General features: G+C 38.1%; 1 protein-coding gene across 4 annotated transcripts in view; it reads left to right on the plus strand.

Annotated features, from left to right (window-relative positions):
- The window catches only part of agpat3 (1-acylglycerol-3-phosphate O-acyltransferase 3), a 48,727-nt gene extending 24,089 nt beyond the window's left edge, over nt 1–24,638 (plus strand). Inside the window, exons 1-10 of one of the 4 annotated variants that reach the window (XM_016245298.1) lie at nt 5,500–6,076; nt 14,332–14,390; nt 16,537–16,756; nt 17,630–17,799; nt 18,827–18,988; nt 20,019–20,172; nt 22,662–22,764; nt 23,040–23,115; nt 23,237–23,435; nt 24,427–24,638. In XM_016245298.1, the coding sequence (XP_016100784.1) occupies nt 16,579–16,756; nt 17,630–17,799; nt 18,827–18,988; nt 20,019–20,172; nt 22,662–22,764; nt 23,040–23,115; nt 23,237–23,435; nt 24,427–24,518 (1,134 nt within the window). In that variant the 5' untranslated portion in view covers nt 5,500–6,076; nt 14,332–14,390; nt 16,537–16,578 and the 3' untranslated portion in view covers nt 24,519–24,638. Of the gene's footprint in view, nt 1–5,499; nt 6,077–11,910; nt 12,352–12,697; nt 12,779–14,331; nt 14,391–16,536; nt 16,757–17,629; nt 17,800–18,826; nt 18,989–20,018; nt 20,173–22,661; nt 22,765–23,039; nt 23,116–23,236; nt 23,436–24,426 lie in introns of those variants that run through there. The other 3 variants (XM_016245301.1, XM_016245302.1, XM_016245299.1) reach the window with 3 other exon arrangements.
- Nucleotides 24,639–26,079: the final 1,441 nt, after the last annotated feature.

Here is a 26,079-nt window from a genome sequence, read left to right on the forward strand (position 1 = left end):
CCCCCCCCCCCCCCCCAACCCCCTTACAGAACAAATTATGCTCATCAAGATGCTAGATGTAGGCTTACAACACAATGCTAATAACAAAAAATCTCACAGGGTCAGTGTGAGACTATAACTGCTGCATTAAGACTACATTTTAAATTTTATGAATTTATACTGTAGCTCATCCACATTAAAATCATTTTTTTGTCAATTTGATGTTGTAAATATAGCGTAATATTTAATGGAAAATAGATATTTGTTCTGGCACATATTAAAAGACATTTGCTAAAAATTTGCATTTAGCATTTTTTGTGGCAATGTACAATTTAAACTGAATCGAATGGGCCAGCAAAGTTTTTTTAAATTAATTAATTAATTTTTCTTGAACCCTGATGAAATTTTGAAATTGTTGCCTATTTTTTTTCCACATCAACAGATACAGTGGGGCAAAAAGTATTTAGTCAGCCACCAATTGTGCATGTTCTCCCACTTAAAAAGATGAGAGAGGCCTGTAATTTTCATCATAGGTATACCTTAACTATGAGAGACAAAATGAGAAAAAAAGTCTAGAAAATCACATTGTAGGATTTTTAAAGAATTTATTGGTAAATTCCTCGGTAAAATAAGTATTTGGTCACCTACAAACAAGCAAGATTTCTGGCTCTCACAGACCTGTAACTTCTTCTTTAAGAGGCTCCTCTGTCCTCCACTGGTTACCTGTATTAATGGCATCTGTTTGAATTCGTTGTCAGTATAAAAGACACCTGTCCACAACCTCAAACAGTCACACTCCAAACTCCACCATGGCCAAGACCAAAGAGCTGTCAAAGGACACCAGAAACAAAATTGTAGACTTGCACCAGGCTGGGAAGACTGAATCTGCAATAGGTTAGCAGCTTGGTGTGAAGAAATCAACTGTGGGAGCACTTATTAGAAAATGGAAGACATACAAGACCACTGATAATCTCCCTTGATCTGGGGCTCCACGCAAGATCTCACCCTGTGGGGTCAAAATGATCACAAGAACTGTGAGCAAAAATCCCAGAACCACACGGGGGGACCTAGTGAATGACCTGCAGAGAGCTGGGACCAAAGTAACAAAGGCTACATCAGTAACACACTGCGCTGCCAGGGACTCAAATCCTGCAGTGCCAGATGTGTCCCCCTGCTTAAGCCAGTACATGTCCAGGCCCGTCTGAAGTTTGCTGGAGAGCATTTGGATGATCCAGAAGAGGATTGGGAGAATGTCATATGGTCAGATGAAACCAAAATAGAACTTTTTGGTAAAAACTCAACTTGTCGTGTTTGGAGGAGAAAGAATGCTGAGTTGCATCCAAAGAACACCATACCTACTGTGAAGCATGGGGGTGGAAATATCATGCTTTGGGGCTGTTTTTCTGCAAAGGGACCAGGACGACTGATCCGTGTAAACGAAAGAATGAATGGGGCCATGTATCGTGAGATTTTGAGTGAAAACCTCCTTCCATCAGCAAGGGCATTGAAGATGAAATGTGGCTGGGTCTTTCAGCATGACAATGATCCCAAACACACCGCCCGGGCAACGAAGGAGTGGCTTCGTAAGAAGCATTTCAAGGTCCTGGAGTGGCCTAGCCAGTCTCCAGATCTCAACCCCATAGAAAATCTTTGGCGGGAGTTGAAAATCCGTGTTGCCCAGCGACATCCCCAAAACATTACTGCTCTATATGAGATCTGCATGGAGGAATGGGCCAAAATACCAGCAACAGTGTGTGAAAACCTTGTGAAGACTTACAGCAAACGTTTGACCTCTGTCATTGCCACCAAAGGGTATATAACAAAGTATTGAGATTAAATTTTGTTATTGACCAAATACTTATTTTCCACCATAATTTGCAAATAAATTCTTTAAAAATCCTACAATGTGATTTTCTGGATTTTTTTTCTCATTTTGTCTCTCATAGTTGAGGTATACCTATGATGAAAATTACAGGCCTCTCTCATCTTTTTAAGTGGGAGAACTTGCACAACTGGTGGCTGACTAAATACTTTTTTTCCCCACTGTATACTGTCTTTTTATGCATTGCATTGCATTGCGCCGCGTAAACATAAAACCATGTCTGTATTTGTGATCGGAGAAATGACAAACTACAAACGCTACTCTACACTGCTCAAATTCTTTAAATATAAAAAACGTACTTACAGTCTGGGAGTCAGAACAGCCGGCATTGTAGTCTACTCTCCCAGGATCAGGAAACAGTCCTCCATAAAATGCGCTGCACACATCGGAATATTTGGGTTGAAGTGTTCTGGAACAGTGTTGTAAATACAACTTAACCACTGATTTCTAGTCGTGTCCTCTTTTGGAAGGCCAAACAAAGTAGTTTCGCTTTCACAACGAAACACAGAGTCACACACGGCGGGCTAGAGTGAGTGGAGGCCGGCGGCTAGAGTGAGTGGTGGCGGGAGGGCTTGCGGCAACCACATGTGGCGACCCCGGGCTGGACTCCACTTCGTCCACAGTGAAAGCCGATCTGGCGATCCACAGCGAAGTTGATGTATTTCCTCAGCGACCAGCACGGATCAGCTCTAGGCATGACGAAGCAGATATCGTCCTCTTTTGGAAGGCCAAACAAAGTAGTTTCGCATTCACAACGAAACACAAGGTAACAACAATACTACAGCGAGAATCGAAGTTACGCCTTCGTTCTTTGCGTGAACATTTGGGAGGCATTATGCAAATCTTCACACATCATGACGTAGGTATGTGGGGCGTGTTAGAACGAGCCGTTTTAGGTAAGCGTGGTTGACTCTTAACTTTTATAAAGAATATCTCTTTGGATTTGAGACTTTAGTCTTTGCAACTTTACAGATCTTATTTATGCACCAAGAGCTTGTAACACTCCAAAGAGAAAGGAAAAATTTTAATCGCATCATATGACCCCTTTAAGACCTAAATCACTATGTTTATGAGGATACTTGGAAAGACGGGGATTCTGATGCATATAAGTGTTTATGTAATCATTCAAAGCCAATAAGGCGGCAAAAAAATGTGCACTCCTCTCACACAGAAGCAGAGATGGCGCACGCATATTGCTCTGTTGTTTGTGTTTCAAAGGCTTAAAAATCGGTTGTTTTAAAACCGCAGTGCTTAAAAACGTGTGTCCATGCTACAGATGTAGTCCCTCGTTTAGGAACGAGCTCCTCGTTTTGTCCTGGCTGGTCGTTCTCCACCTGGTTCTGTCTCCGCTTCACACCCCATTGTGGCGTGTAAAGATCGCAGTCATCCAAATGATGAAAAAGTATTACCGTAAACAATGTATTTTGCGACACCATGAAATAAACGATAGAGCATAATATGAAACGATAGACTTTTTATTGCGTCCATCCGATACATATCGTCATATCGCACAGCCCTATTAAGTATAACAAATAATTGCGTGTCTGATTGGTCCAGATGCTACAAGGCTGTTGAATGTATGCTTTTGTAGAAGGTGCAAGTCCATCCATGTGATTTTTTTTACTTTTTTTTTTTTTTTTTTAGTTTATCATCACGACTGACTATTGTTGTTCACAGTGCATTATGGGATTTGTAATTCATTCATTAATATTCAGATGTTAAGTGCACAGGTTTGTGTTTTTGTTTTTGTATTTCACTTTTTAAGCCAATCAAAGCATGACTTCCAAAAGAATGCAGACACTGTATTCTGGTGGTAGGATGGAAACTTATCTAGAAATTAAATGTCACCTTCCAGCATGGATTTGGAAATTATTGAAAGCCCTTTTTGCAGCATTCATTTCAGTTCAGTAGTTAGGCTCTGTAGCTGAAAAATTGGTTGCCAAAGTGAGCATATGCATGGTCAGGTAACAGGTTTGTTTGTCTGTTTATTAATGCTAATGTGTAGGTGCTTGCAACACAGTTCGTAGTCATGGGAAGAAGGAGGTGGGAACCGGCGAACATTCAAAGAAACTTTAATAAAATAAACAAACACAAAATAGTGTGACAGCCCCTCGCGGACGATTGTCGCGCACAAACGAAACCAAAACACGAAATAAACTCCAGGTCTGGTCCTCTCTCGTCTTTCACTGTCGTCACTCCTCCCTTTTATCCTTCCGGAGCTCCTCCGTGGGACTCGAGACCGGTGAGTGGTGCAGGTGTCGCTCATTATCAATTACTCCACCGGCCTCGCTCCGTTCCCACGGCTCTCTGCCCCGTCCCCACTTGTCACAGTGCTATTTGGCATATGTTTTTGTACTTGTACAAGGTTTAGCCTATGTGTGAGACCCCTGGTGTACTAGGACTGAAAACACACTGAGCACTGGCCCACTGAGAATTATTGACCACTGAGTCCCTTGTAATGATGTTCATTAAGTCTGTCAAAGCTGGAGACTTAACCAAAGCACAAGCCCTGTCTGTTGTTAATGTTAATTTTTTGTATGTATTTTTGATGAGACTTGGAAGTGTGTAGAATTTTCTGAGACACAGTAGCAAAGATAACTGACATTTTCCATTATGTATTTATTAGAGTCCGTATCAAAGGGGAAGCTCTTGCAAAGAAAAAAAATGCTTTTCAAACTAAGGATATAAATGTATGTACAGAAGATTATTTATCTTTGTTTGGGGAAATGCAGAGATGAAGGAACATTTTTGATGGATGAAATTTGTAATGATAATATCTTAGTTTGTTTAAACGGCTGTTTAAAGAATACTTAGAAGTGTTTGTTTGTTTGTATGTGTAAGATCCTGATTAGATTATAGATTTAGACATTGACCTCAGCTGCAGTCCAGTAAGCTGCTTTGGTCTCATATGGCTCATAATGTATAGGTTTTATGCTACACACCTTATCGGGAGATGGCTTTACAAAGTGTTGAAGAAGGCACATTAGCACAGCTGTACACAGGACATTGCACATTCAAGAATACATGTACTCTCTGCAAGGGTTTTCCCATTGATACAGTACAGCAACAAAATGTCTCATCACACAAACTTATGACAAACAAACGATGAAAGATGAAAAGAAGCTAGAAGAAATAATGAGATGAAGTGAGCAACAGAAGCAGAACAAATAAAAAAAGGAAGCGCTGTTGTGTGATGTAGGCCTGTGGCACATTGTGTTCTCCGTTTATGCCAGTATTGCAGTTGTGCATTCATGGCTTTGGGCCACAACCTGCCTCATCTTCTCTGTCACCACCTCATCTAAACTGGACTTAGGGCCTTGTCGACCTTGAATGCCAAGAACAAGTTCACAGATCTACAGCAAGGCCATGTAGAAGCTTGTCAAGCATGCTACAGCACCCACAAGTCTCCAGAATCACTACCGAAACATATCATGCCTCCTTGTACAAGATCATTTAAATGCTAGAGAGTGGGCTTGACCCTAAAGGCTCCTCCTGGTGGCTAAAGGAAGTCACCACTGTCCCGTCCCACTTAGCTCAATCGCTTGAAGTTGATGTAAATTTGATGTGACTTATCCAGGGTGCTGCTCCAGAGTGCTAATCATCGGTAATCTAATCCAGAGGAGATTAGAGAAGAGGAGGGAACACAGGATGCTGAGAACTGCTCTCTCTGGCTTAACGGAAGGTTGCCGCTATGTCCACATTGTGCTGTTGGACTGCTGCATCTTGTTAAGGATTCGCCAACTCGAACTGTGCTTGGAATTTGGGTTAGCAGTTGGTAACAGCATCCAGTTGGAGTTCAGCATTGGAAGACTGTCCTTTTTTACGTCCACTGGCTTTGAGTGCCGCCGCCTTTATGGGATCTAGTTTTGTTTCTGCTTACATCATCATAAAAGTGCTCTCCTTCTGTGGGATTAGCATTAGCATGTCGCTGTAGCCAAAGCGAGACCTGGTACCTCGTTCAATTTTTTAAAAGGCTTTCTTTGCCAAGGATTTTCAGGAGCACTTTCAGCATTTAAATTTCATCTGTCTCCAAGCTTGTCAAGAACAGAACCGCCTGTCCATTTTTGAACGAAACCAGAGGAGGCTAATTTCATAATTGTTCTGCTTTGAAGGCCCATCACCAGAAGCAAAGATGCTGAACCAGGGGGCTGTGATGATCTTCACAGGGATCTGTGGGGCGTTAGTGGTCATGGCAGTGGCCTACTACGCCTACTGGTGAGTCTGGCTAAAGTCCAACAGTAGATTGATTGGGCCACCTGCTGCTTATGTAAAGATTATTAGATTTGGCACAGGCAAAGGTCAAATGAGATACTCCATGCCTAACACCGTGTCCTAACTACAATTTGGGTGTCCACACCAGATGCAATGTGACCGAATCAATCAAATATCACAGCCAATCAGAAGCGTGTGTGGGCGGGCTCTCTGTGGAAGCGCACTGCACTCGCAACGAAATGGATAAGTTTATAATTTAATTCATAAATATTAAAACTTTTTAACATCATTAAATGTACATACTGCGTGACTGATACCATCTTTGTCATGGAATACACTTGTTGGTTCGCAGTGAGTTCACAGTTTTAACGTAGGCTACATCTTTGATTTAATTTATTTTCGAGATCTGAGGTAAACTATCTATTGTTGCTTTCAGTATGGCTATAACGGTCACACAAAATGATATTCAAACTCACATTAGACACGTTAACATTGAATAGCGCACATAATCAGTACCTGCATATCACTGTTATATAGTTTGTATGTTGTTGTTCCAGCCGCAACGTCGCGGAAATAGAAACCGTTTCTAAGGCTAGTTAGGACAAAACCTCTGATTAACATGGAAAAGGTACCTTTTATCGCGTGTCACGGCGTTGCATCGTGTGTAGTTAGGACACGGTGTAAGACTTTAATTTGTTCATTTGTAGTTATTTGCATGCATGCCATGTTTGTGGGTGTTTAGGGCACTATGGTGACCACCTGTTGCACAGTTGTCTCTATAACGACTGAAAGGTCACACAGTGTCTCAGTTTTTTTGCCTGTATATTCTTCGCTTTAAAGCTTCACAGAGAGTCAAACAAGCTGATACCAAATTGTTAGCTGAAGTCTATCTGAAAATTGATCTGCCGTGGAAGTGTTACCATCTGAAGCACAACCTAACTTCCTCCTTTGTGTATTTTTTTTAGGTATTGTTACACTGTGGTTTCTCAGTTTTCTTTTGCATCCTGCAAGGTTGAAGCTTTTTGTTTAACCTTTTTTAGAGGTACATTTTGGTCCATCTTGGAAAAAGATGGCCCCAGGCTGTCTGATGGTGCAGGCCAGACAGCTGTTAACTCCTAAAGGCCGGGACACACCAAGCCGACTTCAAAGAACTAGAGGCGACGAAAGCCGACGGTGTTGTCGCCTCACGTCGGCAGCGTCGGACCAAAAAGCTGCACTTGAACACTGCACAGACTACAGCCGACGGCAAACTAACACGTGCGTTCTGCGCATGCGTGAGAGGAATTAACGATCTATATCAGCAGCTATCAATAGTAGGCTATATATTCGTCATTTCAAAAGGAGAAACCGAAATGCAGATATATACGAAACGTAAACAAAGCAGCGCTTGCTTACCATTTTGAATATCATTAACGTTGATAACTTTAATCATTTTAAGCGGCTTATGTTTTATGAAAACATTTGCGTAGGCCTATTAGAATGATTGGGAAAGATCACGTAACATTTAAACAGCCATCTGTCTGTACCACCTTCATTTTACGCGCTTGTTTTCGTCACTTTCGCTTTAATTCTCGGGCACTGACTCGTTTGCTAAACTGAACATTCAATCAGAGCTCTCACTCGCACTGACGGCCCCGATGCCGATTCAACATGTTGAATCAGGCAAACTGACGCCTTAAAGGCCGGGACACACCAAGCCGACGGTCGACCGCACGTGTTAGTTTGCCGTCGGCTGTAGTCCGTGCGGTGTATTCGAGCGCAGCTTTTTGGTCCGACGTGAGGCGACAACACCGTCGGCTTTCGTCGCCGCTAGTTCTTTGAAGTCGGCTTGGTGTGTCCCGGCCTTAAGCTGGTTGATCCCTCCATGTCTAATCCCCCACCCTATCGGTGTAGTTGTCATGCTACCAAAAAGTGAATGAGTAACAAGTCAAACAGATATAAACTTACATGTATCTAGGGTGTTTTTGGCATATTGCATTAATATCATCTTAATTGATACACCTTTGAGCTTTGTGACCCTATTTGATACCTCTGTATGAGAAACTGGACATTCACATACTTGATCAAACATAATACTCAAGACATATGACTGAGAAGAACAAGTTGCACAAGTTTTATGGACCATGTTTATGGTGATCTGTTTTTTTCTTTCCCCTCCTTCAATTTCATTGTATGAAAATGGCAACAAGGGCATACAACAAATTAACTCTTCATTTAATTTAGATGGCAGTTTCTTGATTCTGTAATCGGTCAGTTATATTAGTTTCGCAAGAAAGTATTAAATATGAATGAATACAAAAAAGGCAGTTAACATGCTGGGAATCATTTTTTTCAAATAAAGACAAGCTAGAGCTAATTTCACATACAGCACACTGTAAATAAGATATAGTGGCTGACTACATATAGCCTAGTGCAGTATAGCTTGAAATCAAGGATTCAAAGTTTGTCAGTCATGCAGACTGTGAAGCACACTCATTTTTATGCAGGCTACAAATGAACACAAGATCTCACAGCTGAATTTGACAAATTGATGATATAAATGTGAATTTGCTGATTGCTGACGGTAGATGAAAAAGTAGTGAAGCGTTTGCCTTTCTGTTACTAAATATAGATTATATCATATGTTTGTTCACTCTAGGGATGTAACTATTCACTCAACTCACGATGCAATAGGGGTGGGCAATATGACACAATGTCACATTATTAGTAATTTGACAAATTATTAATGAAAAGGTGTCCTTTTATTATTGAAAAATAAAATGCTGCACATTTCTTTGTGAAATTGAAATAGGCTATGTCAAATAAAAACTAAATTGAAATTTTAAAACAAACCCCAAATCAAATAAACGCAAGAAAAGAAATCTCTTCAGTAGGCTTGCCGCGGTTGACTGTGATACCGGTGTTAAGCCGCAACACCGGTTACGTCACTTGCCCACCGCGTCACCGACCCCCACCGTCGTTTTGATTTTTTTATAGTAATAAAAACTGTAAAAACTGTTAAAAACTGAACGTGGCTGCTCAATGCAGCATGTCAAACAACAGTCGCATCACAGATCAGATTTAATTTCTCCAGTGAGGAGAGTGAGTCGAGCTGACTGACAAGAAGAGTGAGGTGAGACAGACAAGACGCTCGCGGATGATTTAGTTTCGAAACGAAATGCAAAAGCGCCTGTTTGGCGATATTTTGGATTTTGAAAAGCCTGTTGACTTTTGCCGTTTATCTAAGCTGATTTTGGAAGTTTTTTTTTTTTTTAAACATTCGTTTCTTATTTAATTGGTTCCACATTGTTTGCTGATTTTTACTTTATTTAAACTGTCATTTATTTATTTTTTGACATTCGTTTTGCTAATAAACGTTCTACGTTTCTTATTTATTTGGTTATATATTATACATGTTTACTTAATTCCAGTTTTGTATACCTATTAAACTTTATGCAAGTTATTTGTTATTTTATATTAGGCATAGCTTGCCCTATAGCATGGTGCATTTTTAATTGTTTTGTTAATAAAAGTTATATGTTTATATATATACACGCTAAAGTGAGTTTGACGTATTTTGTTGTTGCATTCAAGCAATTGATGCTGAACTGCCGCTAATTCAAAAGTGAAAGTAAGATGCGAACGGCGCTTTTAAGCTATTTAAAAGCGAAGGAAAGCGAGGAAAAGAGGGAAAATTCAAACGAACTAAAAACAAACAATTGCTTTACTCCGAATTGCCGCTATTTGAAAGTGAAAGTAAAATAAGCATACCGCTTTTACAAGCTATTTAAAAGCGAAGGAAAGTGAAGAAAAGGGGGAATGCCACGCCCCCGCGGTGATACCGGTATTATCGGTGTTGTCACACGTCGATTAACCGGTGGGAAAATTTCCTCACCGTCACAACCCTACTCTTCATATAAATAAACGGGTTTTGCCTGTGCTCTTTCCATTTAATCACGAGAATTAACAGTTTTCAATCTAAATTACGTTGCACAATTTCAAAATTTGAAGCAAAAACAGAATGCTCTGACTTACGTTTTATGTAGTATATTCAGGGGCACCGTAATGGAGGGGAAGGTTTGGACGATTCCAAGGGCCCGGCGAGGGAGAGGGGGCCCGGGACGCCTTTTTTTATTTGTTTAAAAAAAAATTTTGTTTGTTTTTTTTTTACCACGGCGGGGGCCAGATTCAATGATGTTCAGGGGCTCAGAAACCATAGTGGCGCCCCTGAATATAGTTGCACAAAACTAATCTGCACAAAGCAACAACAGCAGATGAGCTGAATGAGAACTCAAATTCACTGTCTGACAGCAGGTAGAGCTTATTGAACAGCGGCAATATCACGTTTCCTTGGTTGCCGCTTTGAACAAAGCAGCACTGTGGTTATGAACACTGCTTTAATATGCATTATACAGAGGCAAGGTGAAAAGAAAATGCCATCTAAACTCTTCTAAAGACAGTCAGTTCCCCTCAAAGATACATTCATATGAACTCCTACCCCCAATTGTATCACAATTCATTTAACATCTCAACCGATTCGAATCATCACGTTTTCAACTGGCTCAGGGTGCATCGTTACATCCCTAGTACACTGTTTACTTTCCCTGTTTATCAGTTCTGTATAATTTATTAATTTAAACAGAGGCAATAAACTAATAAAGACAGAGAATGGGAGTTTTGTGTGCTCGGGTGCTGACATTCTCAGCGCTGTCACAATTAAAGTCCCACTCTCACAAACACATCGGGCAAACTGGAAAACTTATCTGCAGAAGCCAATCATTTAAAAAGAGCTGAAATATCAACATCGGCTATATATTGGTGGACCACTAGGGGTCTGTAGTACATATGATTTGGTGGAGAAAGTGAAATGTGTGAAGTGTATCATAGGGTTGTGACGGTGAGGAAATTTTCCCACCGGTTAATCGACGTGTGACAATACCGGTATCACCGCGGGGGCGGGGGCGGGGGCGTTCCCTCTTTTTCTCGCTTTGCTTTGCTTTGCTTTTAAATAGCTTGTAAAAGTGGCGTGCACATTTTACTTTCACTTTCAAATAGCGGCAATTCAGTGTAAAGCAATTGTTCGTTTTAATTTTCCCTCTTTTCCTCGCTTTCCTTCGCTTTTAAATTGCTTAAAAGCGCCGTGCACATTTTACTTTCACTTTCGAATTAGTGGCAGTTCGGCATCTTTTGCTTGAATGCAACAACAAAATACAACGTCAAACTCACTTTAGCCTATATATAAAACACAGAACTTTTATTAACAAAACAAATAAAAATACACCATGCTATAGGGCAAGCTATGACTAATATAAAATAACAAATAACTTACATAAAGATTAAATGGCCTATTTCCAGTTTTGTATACCCAAGTAAACGTGTTATATATATATATATATATAAACCAAATAAATAAGAAACATAGAATGTTTCTTAGCACAACGAGTAAGAAAGCTTGGAGGCACGGCATACACCTTGATGTCAAATAAAATAAAGTTTAAATAAAGTAAAAAATCACATTAAATAAGAAACAAATGTTTTAAACTTCCAAAATCACCTTAGATAAACTCAATAGGCTTTTCAAAATCCAGAATATTGCCAAACAGGCACTTTTGCATTTCGTTTCGAAACTAAATCATCCGCGATCGTCTTGTCTGTCTCACCTCACTCTTCTTGTCAGTCAGCTCGACTCACTCTCCTCACTGGAGAAATGAAATCTGATCTGTGATGCGACTGTCGTTTGGCATGCTGCATTGAGCAGCCGCGTTCAGTTTTTAATTGTAGTGTCTGTTCTTTTATTGAACTAAATTATTTTTATTAGGCTACTACAAAAAATCAAAACGACGGTGGGGGTCGGTGCCACGGTGGGCAAGTGATGACACCTGTTTTGCGGCTTAACAGTGGTATTACCGTCAACACCGTCTATCACGGCAAGCCTAGTGTATAAGTCTACTTTTGCTCATATTTCTTATGACTGAGAAAATACTCTGCTCCAACAAGTTGATCAGGTGATCCCTCAGAATGTGCAGACACACTCCCCCTCACACACCTAGTGCAGCACACGAATTTTCATAGGGAGTTTTGGCATTCAGAGCACTCTGCCATTCCCTTGATCTCAGACACACACACACACACACTTTGGTAAGGTTCCAAAGTTGACTTCAGTTTGTGCAGTGGTGGATAGGAGGACAGAGTTCAACTCTTTCCTTTCCCACCCTCTCTCATTTTTCATCCTTCGTTCTGTCTCTGTCCACTCCAAAGTCACAGTTAACTTATACACTGCCTGTGGATCTTCATCTAAGGTTAGTGCCGTTTGTGTTCTGTTTGTCTTGGCTGATGTGTTTGTAGAGGAACCAAAACTTTGTCGGTTTAAACTTTTACTCACTGGTTTCTAGCTGCCCCCATGCTGTAACACGATTGTTTTGTGTTTATTTCAAAAGGCAGCACATTTGGCACATTTGCTCTTATGATAAATGCTAATTCACAGGAATCATTGACTAGCTGATTGCTTAGAAGTATTACAGTAGTTAGAATAGCTGGATTATTACATTTTCTTAAGAAATTGTGAGTGTTGCTTGCCTGTGCAAAACTTGTTGACGTGATACTGAGGTCAGTCTGTGTGAATTTTGTGTGGTCAAGTTTCATTTTTCTGTAGGTGAGAACAATGAGAAAGCATTTGCAGTTAATTTGGTTTATCATGCATCGTGCAGTATGTGCATCAAGGTAGAGGTAGGTTATAAATAAATAAGCATCAGAACGAATGTTTAAATGATATCAGTGTAGTAGGATGGTTGACTGAACTGAACTTTGTTATCAGAGCCGACACATAATAACTGAGAAAATTATAGTATTGATGGGGTCAGACGGGCCTCCTGCAGGTTACCAGACGGCGAGTTGGAGTAGTTTGGGAACTTCATCCTGAGTAGGCCTGTCGCAATAATCAATATATTGACTTATCGCGCAATATATGTACATGACCTCAATAATTTTTGGTGACAATATATCGCCCATTATATTTACTTCAAAATTAATGCCACCATATTTTATACATTCCACTTGCACCTGTGTTTTTTGCAGCTTCTCGTACATAACGTGTAGTCATGAGGTGCTTGTTAAAATTTTAAAAAATACTTCTACAAAAAAAGTTTCATCTGCAGAAATGGTCTCGTTTAGGGATCTGTGCCTTTGTGCATACGGACATCTGACTGCTAAGTAGTGATTGTGTTTTTCAGCAATAGTGTGCACCCTTAATTTACAGAGAAAAGAAGGTCAGGGAAAAATCTGTAGATGGAAAAATCTCCATACAAGTTCTTTGTGCATTTTTTCTTTTTTTCTACTTTTCACTTTTTGTTAGAAAATGTTTATTTACTATTTATTCAGGTATTTTAAGATATCTAGTATTTTGATACTTAATTTCCATGATCTAAATATTCTTAAAAATTAAAAGTTAGTTGTCATTCGGAAGTGTGTAGGCCTTCTTACATTATGATTATATATTCAGTGGCATAAAATGGTCTTTAAAATGACAATAATATCACTTATCGCAATTATTTCTGAGGCAATATATCGCACAACAAAAAGTTGTTATCGTGACAGGCCTAATCCTGAGTATCAGATTAAACTGCAAGGAAGCACTGAGCCTTCAGTCCTCTCTTTGCATTTGGTTTAGCAGTGCTTTAAAAGATTATTTGGCAAATAAATTTGCTGAGGCACTCATTTTGTTAGAGTTTTAATCCAGTCTTTCACTTGCAGTTGTTGTCTTGTTATCGGATTAAGTGGTGCTGGGAGATTAAAGTCTGGTAAGCTTTCAAAAATCAATTTGAAACGAGAGACCTTCAGATCCAATGAGAGTGTTTGTGTGATACTGTGTCTTTCAGAGTAGGATTTTTGTGCATGACAAGTCATGTTGAGGTGCTGCTATATAATAATGGAGCAAGATATGCAGTTGGGAGGAAAGGGGTTGCAAAAATGAGGCGGTCAATGCATGCAAGAGAGAGAGGGAAATTGGAGGTGTTTGGAGTTCCTCCAACTGGGTGAGAGGGTGTGTGTTTGTGCACGGCATGTGTGTAGTGCAGCTGTATGTCTGTGTGCAGTTCTGGTGCATGTGGAATTTTTGGTGCCTAAGGGTCATGAACTCGTGACTACTTTACAGTGGATTTGTGTATCTTGGAGCAAGATGTGAAAGTTAAAATACAGGACTAAATGTGTTGCTGGTGACTGTTGTGTTTATGGCTCGGGCCGTCATGAATTCTCTAAATGCACTCTGTCTCTTTTTCTCTTAGGTCGGTGGTACTAAGTGAAGGGCCGTGTAAAAGAGGGTTGTAGAGACGAACGCGCTGTGGTGAGTTAAACTTTCATGATATTAAGTTTGATAACTGAAATGATATGTTGGAACATATTAAACATGAACATCAGAGGGCAACAGAATCAGTGTATCATTTGATCATTCGTTTTTTTTATTTAATATTGAAAGTAGAAAAATGAGAAAACGGCTCCTTTTTAGTTTTGTTTGCTTTTTTCCAAAAAACTAAAAACAAGAATTCAGCTTAAATTTTCGTTTTTCGTTCAATGAATATTCGATTTCTACACGTGGGCGGGAATTAAACGCCCCTTTGTTGTTCTTAAGGCTTATTACTTAACACAAAAATGTCCTGCTAGCACTTGCCAATTGAATGGCAGAGAATGGTGACTTTTTTTTTTTTTTTTTTTGAAGCGGATGCATATCTGTCGTAAAATAATCCTATACATCTCGTGGCGTATATTCCAAGCATTCTGAAGGCATACTGAGGGTTTGGTGAGAAACAAACTGAAATGGCAAGTTATTATATTTTATGAAACTCTTGCATTGCAGTGCGAGTGCGCAGCAGCTCACGCCGCGCACAAGTTGCATATCCTTTTGAGATATCAATTATAATCAATTTTAATAAAGCACAAGACTACATTATATAACTCTTAACAGCAGGCTGTTTAATATCTGTTGTTCTCCGGTTGTCAGTCAGAATGACACTTCTTGCATGAACATAGGCCTATATATACCCAAGCCAATTTATTATTCTTTCTTTTTTGTCTTAGTGTTTAAAATATTTATTTTGAAACAAACTAATTAATTAACAAACAAACCGACTTACTGGGTGAGCAGGGTAGGCTATGACAGCTGTCCTATCATACCCTGCCATGCCCAGCTGATGCAAAGAATAGAATTTATATCTACACAGAAGAAAGCCCTGTCTAGACTCTGCCCCAGTATGAGTTGTGTCGAGCTATTCATTAGCCTGTTTGTTTGATGAAAAAAGATTAAATGTAGTTGCAATAAATGCTTAAGAATCCATACAACTGCAGCAGCAGAGGACTATTATTCTGCTGCGTGATACTGCGGAAGAACTGATGATGGCACGGTTTGATCTTCGGCTGACCAATCAGCAGAAAGGGGCGTTTAATTCCCGCCTACGTGTAGAAATCGAATATTCAAGCTGTTTATTCATTTTTCCACCCATGAACAAAAAACGAAAATTTAAGCTGAATTTTAGTTTTTCGTTTTTTGGAAAAAAACAAAAAAGGAGCCGTTTTCTAATTTTTCTACTTTCAATATTAAATCAAAAAACGAATGATCGAATGATACACGAATTCAACAGGATTGACTGGTACTAATTACATAATGCAAATGCTACTACTAATGTCGATCAACACTTATTTGCAGATATTCATAGTGAATTCAAGCTTGATATTGCGTTTATATGTTAATATATTTTGCATAACTGACACAATGACCAGTGTTGTTTATTTTTGCTTTGTCAACTAAATAATTTGGTTGCATATTTTTGCTTTGAAAGTCTATAATAGCGCAAACAGACAGTTGGACTAACAAAACAGAAATATTTCTGTCAGTGTCCTAAATTAGCAGTTAGCAACTTCCAAATATGACTAAAATTTACTTGTGTAAATAACACTAATTTGCTAACAGTTGGCTTATTTTTAATAAACTAGTATAATATTTGTGCGCATATATATAGATAGATAGATAGATAAAGTTTCATACTGTAGCTCGTAAGGAAGGTTTATTGTTTTGGTGATATTTTTTAGTTTTTTTTTTAACACTAGTTTTAATGCTGTTATATGCAAAATCTTCTTGTCCAATCAAATTAGAGCACTATTGTATATACATTTGTAATAGTTGTCTGATCAGTCCATGTCATTTCTGTGAGAATTTTTTTTTTTGCAAAAATGTAAACAAAAAAAACAAAAAAATTTGCTTTGTGCAGAATTATTTCAATGGCTTTGCCATACATGCATCTTAACAAAGTTGTCAGTACATTAATATCGTACTCACTCCCACTCAGTTTTATACATTATGTAACAGGAGGTCTTTCTATCCCCCATGGGTTTGAAGGACCTCTAGTGTAATGTAAATAAAGCATAATATCATATGCATGAGTCAGCCTGTAGGCTGCTTTTAATTTGGCGTCTCCTCTGTCTCTCTTGTCTTCCAGCAGTGTGTGTGTGTGTGTGTGTGTGTGGAAGGGCTCTCAGTCATGGGTGTGGTGGCGTGGCTGAAGAGCCTGTTCGTCCTGCAGCTCTTGATTGGCTTTGTGTTCGTGGTGAGCGGCCTCATTATCAACTTCATCCAGCTGTGTACCTGTGTGCTGTGGCCCATCAACAAACAGCTGTACCGCAAGATCAACACCAGACTCTCCTACTCGCTATGGAGCCGTGAGTCGTTTGTTTGTCCTCAGCTCACTTATCAAGTTTCTGAATATGCTTTTATAGACCTGTATAGCAAGTACTTTGTTTACCTTGTTAATGAATGTTTACTTTTAAGTGAATTTATTCCAAAGATAGGTAACTATTATTGTAATATATAAAGCATTTGTGAATGGATATCATTAAATGTCTTTAAACATTTGTTATATAACTTAAGTATTATGTAAGGAATCTTAATGTTGCATTTATTTATTTGCCTTCATGAGTTGTGCATTGCAGGTTACTGGACAAGAAGTCATTATTGTTGTAATGCAAAATTTATGAGACATGGTGTTTGTACTAAACGTCACATGCACAGACTAGTCTTGCATGTTACATATGCATAATGCATACAAATATCATGCTTTCTGGTGTCAGATCAAGTGATCGACTGTTATCTAACATAAAATTTACATGAAAAGTCTTTTTAAACTTTCCTCTTTTTCTATTATGTGATTTCTATTCCTGTGCATTTATTTTTGTTTAATAAGAAAATTGTATAAAATGATTATTGCTAGAAAATAAAACCACAAAAATTAGTGATTTAAACTTTTCTTTAGGCGTCCCATGTTTTCTATAATTGCCAGCCCGTATTAAAAAATTAGAGAAATTTAATTCTGACATGCTGAGGATGACACTCAACTTTTTCTGTGTTAAGCAATTTACAACATCCAATTCAAATTTATTTGCATTTACATTTACCTTTATTCATTTAGCAGATGCGTTAAATAAGCAGAAGCAATTGATTCAACAATTTGCATGGCGCTTGTCATGATCTAGATCGTCCTAATGCATCTGGCGTCATAATACCTGCTTGACACTTTTCTACTGCTTTCTTAACAGAGCTGGTGATGCTGTTAGAATGGTGGTCTGGCACAGAGTGCACGCTGTACACCGATCAGGCCACGGTGGATAAGTTCGGTAAAGAGCACGTCATCATCATCCTCAACCATAACTATGAGATCGACTTCCTGTGTGGCTGGACCATGTGTGAGAGATACGGCGTACTGGGGGTGAGAGACGGAAGACAAGCAGTGAAGACACCGTAGTGAAGTTGTGAAGGATGGTGTTTTGAGCTTTGAGGCGTGACAGTTGTGTGTCTCAACCTTGTGCGCTCAATCACTCTCAACTTGAGTACATTAAAAGCATCCAAACTAAAATGGAAGCTGATAAATGTGACTAGCTTCTTTGATGTAGCTTCCTCAAGAGAAAATTGTGCACTTGATGCAAAAAGCATTCTGCACACGAAGGATATTAGAAAGTGGCTAAGATACTCTTCTGAAGAACAAAAATCATGTCGCACATGGATACTGGGTGAAATTATGCTATTTAAATATATGGAGATGTTTGCCATCAGTACTTGTCAGTAAATAAAACTGAAAAAGTACTTGCGTGCACATAAGTGAAACTAGTATTGGATATCGCAGTGCATCAGTGTTTTATAATTACATTTTGGCTGAAATTCCATTCATGAAAGAGCATAATTCTGTTATATAAAATATCAGCCATCTCTTGTATAGACACCTGTATTGGCCAGATTATGCTTTTTGCAGTGTTATTTATTTTAATTATTTATATTTTTTATATCTATTTATTAAAATTTTGAATTGGCTTTATTTGTATTTTTTTGTATTTTTAATTTTAGTTGTAGTAAATTTATGTACTTTAAAAAAAAATCATATTTCTATTTGGCTTTTATTTCAGGTTTAATAATTTTAGTAATTCAATGTACTTTATTTGTTTTTCAAATAAATAACTTAAATTCAATTAAATAACACATTTTTACACTTAGTTTTCAAGGTAACCTTTCTACTTTTTGTTTAGATTTTATTTAAATAAAATAATGATTTTCAAAAGTTATAGTTAACAGTAACAAAAACTGCTTTGTCACCATCCATTTTTGTTTTGTAGTTAATAAACTTGGATCAGTTCTGATGTTGAATTTATTTGTTTTGATTGAGTGGATGATTTGAATTCTTCTCTATCCTCTCTCTTTTTTGCATTTTCTATCCTCTCTTTATTTTGATTTTTCTCATCCAGAGTTCTAAGGTTCTGGCTAAACACGAACTGCTGAAAGTTCCTCTGATCGGCTGGACGTGGTACTTCCTGGAAATTGTTTTCTGCAAGCGGAAGTGGGAGGAGGACAGAGAAACCGTCTTCAGTGGGCTGAACCGTCTCCGAGATTACCCAGAATACATGTGGGTGAGTACACTGAGTGATTAGGATGATCTAATGACCTGATAATCAAGCAGAGCTTTAGGAATGACTTAAGCTTTTTCTGTTTACCATGGTGATATGAGTATTTGATGAATTGTTGCTGTCAAATGTAGGGCTAACCACAACCTCAAATCCACCTTGTAAATCTCTAAACCCATGCAAATGTTCTGTAATGGTTCAGAACTATTAAATTCGTAATAGGCAGATTTTGGTTAACCAGTAGTTCAGTCTTTTTCCTTTATGTGCAGTTGGGATAAATGTTTTTTATTGTAGTTTTTGGCGGATTATCCTTTTTTACAGTTTGAAAGTATGTAATATTGCCGTCCCTAATAAAACTACTCCAACTCAATTTGCATTTGGAGCTTGGTGTTACTTTTCTTACTTTTGAGCAACATATACACACAAACGGCAATCCAAGCTAAGTAAAGGTGCTTTGACACATTTAACCAAGGCACAAAGACTGGGAAAATTTTTTATTTATATATATATATATATATATATATATATATAAGTATTTTTTTCCTCATACTCAAATTCACAAAAAAACATTTATTTTAAAGATTGTAAAAACATTCTGAATTAATAATTTGTGACCTCGTACCACTATAATCTGTAGTAACATATATTTACTGAGGCATGTGATAATCAAAGTCATGTCTTAATTCATATTTTTTTATTATTGTTATTTGCTAATCATTTTAATGTATTGAAGCTGTAGATAAATAAGTAAACCTGTTTCATCTGGTGTGAAATAAGTTTCACCTGCTGTTAATGTAGTAAAGTGTTTTGGTCATTCTTGTTTAGTTTGAGTTTATTTATTCTATCATTATATTATTTGGATGTGGGTCAGTGTTACTAGTCAGGCATGTAGCTCCAGCGGTGAGGTCACTTATGACGTGCTCCGATTGGAAGTTTCCGTTGGCAACAAGAGGCAGCGATTACAAAGTGATAGGATTACTGTGTTTAACACTGACCCGGGAGTTACAATCCTCTGGTGTGTGTGTGTGTGTGGCAGTTCCTGCTGTACTGTGAAGGAACGAGATTTACGGAAAAGAAACATCAGATAAGCATGCAGGTGGCTGAGAGTAAGGGCCTTCCAAAACTGAAGTACCACCTGCTGCCCCGCACCAAAGGATTCACCACTACACTGCAATGCCTCAAGGGAACAGGTCAGATAAACGTTTCCACACACTCCATCACCGTCACAGAGCTGCTGTGTGTTACCCTGTTAAAAGAGGCAAACGTTGCTTCCTGGGTGGGTGATGGACAGGAGTCAAGAAAATGTGAGTGGTCCAAACCCATAAGCTGGCCCTATTCATGATGCTTTTTTGGATTTCCACCAGCCTGGTGTCTAATAATAATGTCCAAGTGCCCACTTATCAGTGACCCTAGACAGAGTGCAGTTATCCACAACATGATGCTGCTAGTGGTTATGGTGATAACTAATGTTCTTCCTAGAATTCGCATGTTCCCAGAATACTTTTTGACACGTTGCCATAAGAAAATCCCAACACATTTACCACCTCAGTGGTCGAGAGACTCTTCCGTCTGTCACCTGCTGTCTAAATATAGGCTGTGAGTTTAGACTGTTTTAGGTATAGATTTTTTTTAAAATAAGTCTCTTATGATTACCAAGACTGCATTTGTTTCATCAAAATTACAATACAGTAATGTAGTGAAATATTACAATTTAAAATAGTTATTTTCAATATTAATATAATATAAAAAAAATTTAAAGTGCGATTTATTCTTGAGATGGCGATGCTGAATTTTCAGCATCTTTACTCCAGTCTTCAGTGTCACATGATCCTTTGTTTCTTAAGAAACATTTCTTAATATTATCAGTTTTAAAAACACTTATGTTGCTGTTTTTGTGATACTTTATTGTCAAGCTTATTTAAACAGATTCTTTGTACCATTCTAAATCTTTACTATCACTTTTGATCAATTAGATGCTGAAAAATAATATAAAAATATAATTTGACTTACCCCAAACTTTTAAATTGTGTAAATAAAACAAGCCATTGTGGTCCGATATTATTTTGGAGTGTGTCTCTCTATTTAGGTATGAAACAATATGATATTATCACTATGCATGTCACAATATGATGCTTATTACAATTCTTTATGTGTGATGCACAGTGTTAGGGGGTAACACATTACAAGTAATGCGAGTTACGTAATCAGATTACTTTTTTCAAGTAACTAGTAAAGTAATGCATTACTTTTTAATTTACAAGAAAATATCCGAGTTACTTTTTCAAAAAAGTAATGCCAGTTACTTTTTCCCATTTATTGACTGACAAGTCTCCTGTCCCCATATTGGGAGAAATCGGAAGTACAGAGGAGTTGTGTGCGCTGTGTGAACATGATGTTACTGTAGTTCTAGACTAAATGTGAATGTGCATTAATTCATCCCACTCGCAAAAAAAACTGATTTAGTATTCATCAAAATGAATTAAAACTCAGAATATGGCTCAAACCTGCAATAATTAAATGTTAAATAACACAAATGTATCTAATCCCATTTTATTAACCAATGTCTTTGCTGCTGACCTTTGATGATCCAGTTCAACCATACTAATAAGCAAAAATGACTTTAGATAAACTAACAATTGTGCTTCATTGTTTTTATTGCTGAAGTACAGACGTGAATTTACATTTGCTATAAACAGAACTACTTATATTAAAAGCAATCAAGCCCTGCTCATATTTAAAAAGTAACTAAGTAACGTAATTAGTTACTTTTTATGGAGTAACGCAATATTGTAATGCATTACTTTTAAAAGTAACTTTCCCCAACACTGGTGATGCATGTCTAGAATTGTGATTGTGTTCTTTATAATTCAGCAGTAATTAGTTTTATAGGACATCACTTGCAGATTGCTTGTTTCAGGATTGTTCTTTCCTCTAATGAGGTGACTGAAATGGACTCGTGAACTTGATTTGACTGCAGATGGGCCATCATGAATGTTTCATCTGCTTTCCATCATCCTGATTTTCATGCCAATTATGCTCAATTCATACTCTATTGAGCTTCTTCCCCTCTTATCCTGACATGAATTATATCTGGTGCTCTGAATCTTTCATTACATTAGAAACATTATTTACTTTAGGAGTTGTCCCAAAAACAAATTGTCATTATTTGCTTGCTATAATGTCATTCCAAACTTTGTTTGGCTGACTTAATTTCTTCTTTGGAACACATCAGATTTTTTCAAGAATATTTTGGTCCCATTTATCCATTCAATTATTGTGAATAGGGACTGAAGTATTAAAGCTTCAGAAAGGATGCAAAAGCTCTGCAAAAGTGGTCCATGCGACTCATTCACTTTATTATGTATTATATTTAAAAAAAGGATAGTTCACCCAAAAATGAAAGTTCTGTCATCATTTACTCACCCTTGTGAAGTTAAACCCGTATGACTTTCTTCTTTGGAACGTAAATACAGATATTCTGAAGAATCTTGGTAGCTTGAGCAATTGACTTCCATTGCATAAACAAAAGCACGAGGATGAATGACATCAGTATGAGTAAACGAAGACAGAAGTTTCATTTTTGGGTGAACTATCCATTTAAGTTCTGTACGTTGTATTTGTTGCAACATTCAAACATTTCATTCCATAACATCAAAATGTATTTGTTCTGTTTCAACAGTGAAAGCTGTGTACGATGTCACGCTGAACTTCAAAGACAAGCAGAACCCGACCCTGCTGGGCATCGTTAACGGGAAGAAATACAAAGCAGACCTGAGCATCAGGTGAGTCACAGAGCTGAAGTTCACTATATTTTCATTAGCTGCTGTACTTCCAAAATCTGATATGAGATTTTAATTGTGAACTTGTGAGTGTCCAAGTTCTCATTCACAAGCTTTTGAGTGTTTTGTGTCTTATTGCTGACCTGAGATCTCCTTAAATATTTGGATTAAGATTGTAACTGTACCTAGTTTAGCACCTCTTCTGCTGCATGCTGTTACAGCGCCCTCTATTGGAGTGTGTCTTGTGCTGCCCTGACCTCTCACTGTTCTGTCCACAGGCGCTTTCCTGTGGAGGAGATTCCTGATGATGAGAAGGAGTGTGCTCACTGGTTACACAAGCTCTACCAAGAGAAGGTATGAAGCTCAGGCTTTATTTGAACTGTGTTTTTTGAGTTGAATTGTTATTGCTTTATTTTGCATCTGATTCATTGCATTGATGTGTGCTGCAATTCATCCCACGTCTCTGTCTTTCAAGGATGCGTTACAAGAACACTATGAGAAAGAAGGCCGTTTCCCCGGCCCCACCATCAAAACCAAACGTCGCGTTTGGACACTTCTGAACTTCCTGTTTTGGGCTACTCTCCTGCTTTCTCCGCTTATTAACTTTGCCTGGGATGTGTTTGTCAGTGGTTCTCCCCTTCTCATCATTGGCTTTATGATCTTCCTCATTGTTGGTCAGTCGTTGTTTTATTCATGTGCTCTCATAGTGTTTTTCTCAAGTTTTTGTAGCTTATTCATGTAGATTACAAGGGATATTTATCCATATATGTTAGCATAGAGATCTGTGTGGTTGTGTACATTTAACATTACAAAATTAGCTTTTAGCACAAATACACATTTAAAGTTTACAATCTTTTTTTCTAAATGAGCTGAAAACGAAAAAAAACAGAAAATTGAGTTTGGGTAATTGAACTCTGTCTGCTGTTCAGAGTGTTGTATTCTCAGGTGATAAAGTAAACCAGTTGTATTATATATTCAGTATTTCATGCAAACAAATTTTTTTCGTATTGCTTTAGCATAAGTTTTGTTCATGGTAAAGTACATCCACTTATCCATGTTATCCATGTTGTATTGATTAAACAAAACGTGCCATTGGAGAAGATCTAAGTGATGTTTTTGGGCAATAGTTTTAGCCCTCTGAAAACTGCTGGCTGAAACCATGATTTTTGTTGTTATTGTTGCCAAAATGAACGTGCATCACTAGTTTGAAGTAATGCATAAAAAAAAAAAAAAATTATCTAAATTGTCCTCTAAATTATAAATATTGTTTGCTTTTGTCTAGCAGTAATTGAGATTCATCTGTGTGTCCTTGGTTGTTTTTATGATTGTACGATTATTATGTTTATTTTTTTATTTACCTTCTCTCCTAACCATTCATTGATTGGATGGTTTTGCCATGTTTGAGTATGGCACAAAAAGAAATACCTTTAACTAGTAAATAGCTTTACTATTTAATGTGTGCCAAAACATGAAAGTAAACTGCATTTGTTAAGTGCAAGAGGTGAATATACCCTATTCAGAAGAGCATAAGATTAAAACTCTAAATTCTCAGATTTGATAAATTCCTGCACAAATGTTTATATGTCATGGCATCAGTTAATGAGTTGTGTATATCATTATCCCACAACTGATGTGACTTCCTTGTCACTGTTTCTCTCTCTGCAGCTTCTGTAGCAGTCCGTCGGCTCATTGGTGTAACCGAAGTGAAGAAGACCGGATCCAGCTACGGCAACACAGAGGCCAAGAAGGAGAACTAAACATTGTTAGTGTGTCAACACCGTGTGGCCACTGTATCGCTCACCCTGCAGTCCAGCCTCAGGCTCAAAGCTGCCCTGTGTGCAGTTACCCTTTTTTTTTTTACAAAAAAAAAAAGTAATTAAAAAAATATTAAAATCTCAGCATTTTGAGGTATATAGGGATATAACTGTAGATTTAACTTAATACGCTAGTCTATAAACATTATGATCATTTTTATGAACCAACTAAATGAGAAATAGAGGAGAAACACTCGTCAGCTGCGGATCGATGACGAAACGCTCGTCTTCTCCGGCGGAGAAAGATGAGATGAACCAGAGAGACCAACTGCTGGTACTAATCACCCGATCAGTGACTTGTCCCTCCTGTTTAGCCCCGCCCTTTAATACGATAAGACCCGCCCTTTCCCCCAAACAAGCCCACTTCTTGTCATAGTTCTCCATTAATATTTATCATCTCCAGAAGTGCTTTGTAACACTTCCTTCACTGCAGCTACAATTTCAGTAGTTGTTTCTTCACAACGTTCCTCTTTGGATCTTCACCCAAAACCACACAGAGTCACTCAGACTGATTTTCTGCGATCAGAATTTCACGTCACGGGTCGGCAGAGCGTGCTGCGTTTGAGGAAGACAAACAGCCCAGCCGATCAGCAATGATGGTCACCACACAGCCCCTACCCAACAAATGAACTGTTGTAGATCTGTGGTCTGTCGCAGCTGGAGTGACTTTGGCGAAAACTGTTCAATGTGACCAACTTGATGGTAATAGATATAGACTGAGCAAGGAAAAGCATGTTTTCTGTGACTTCTGTACTCCCATTTTTTGAGACCTTTTCACAATGGTGTCTTAACCCACTGCGTCACCATTGTATTACTGGCTATGCTGAATAAGCGATAAATGTTTTCTACCAATGTACTCCAATTCACCTAGAGCATCTCTTTAGTTAGTGAGCAGTTTTGTCAACAAATTGAAGGCCCATGGACCATGATTCAGTTGCCCAATCTCTCTAGCCATGTGTAACTTAGGAAATACAGGGGATGAAGAGTGAGAGTGTCAGAGTAGCTGAATGACCAAGAAGAAAATGAGTTCTATCAATAAGTAAAAAAAAGAGTGAAATAATGACACTAATGGTTTGCAAATAAACTCTAGAAGTTTCTTCTTGACTCTTAATCCCCCTGAATTCGCAGTACCTTTATGGTTTTACACTTCATTTAAATTTCTCTTTTTGTCACCCATTGTTTTCAATGTGCAACTTGGTACCTTTTCATGGCTAAACAGGAAATTAATCGTGCAAGCCTTAACGGAACCGATCAGTGCAGCTTTGTTTGGTGTGCGCTTGGACAGTCCAGTGTGGTTGTGATTCTCATATATTGTGCAGGTTTGCTGACCCTCAAATCATGTGTAGATCACAGATAGTGTTTGTCTAAAAGAGCTTCAGATGCAGTGACGTGGGTTTGGAAGATCTGCATGAAACGAGTGTAGCAGGTGTGATGTTTGTAATTTAGGTCAAAGACCTAATTCATTAAACTAAAATATTATTGTACAAGGTTTACTTTTTACCAG

This window comes from Sinocyclocheilus grahami, unplaced genomic scaffold, assembly GCF_001515645.1.
Source record: "Sinocyclocheilus grahami isolate Dianchi unplaced genomic scaffold, SAMN03320097.WGS_v1.1 scaffold750.1, whole genome shotgun sequence".
NCBI lineage: Eukaryota > Metazoa > Chordata > Actinopteri > Cypriniformes > Cyprinidae > Sinocyclocheilus > Sinocyclocheilus grahami.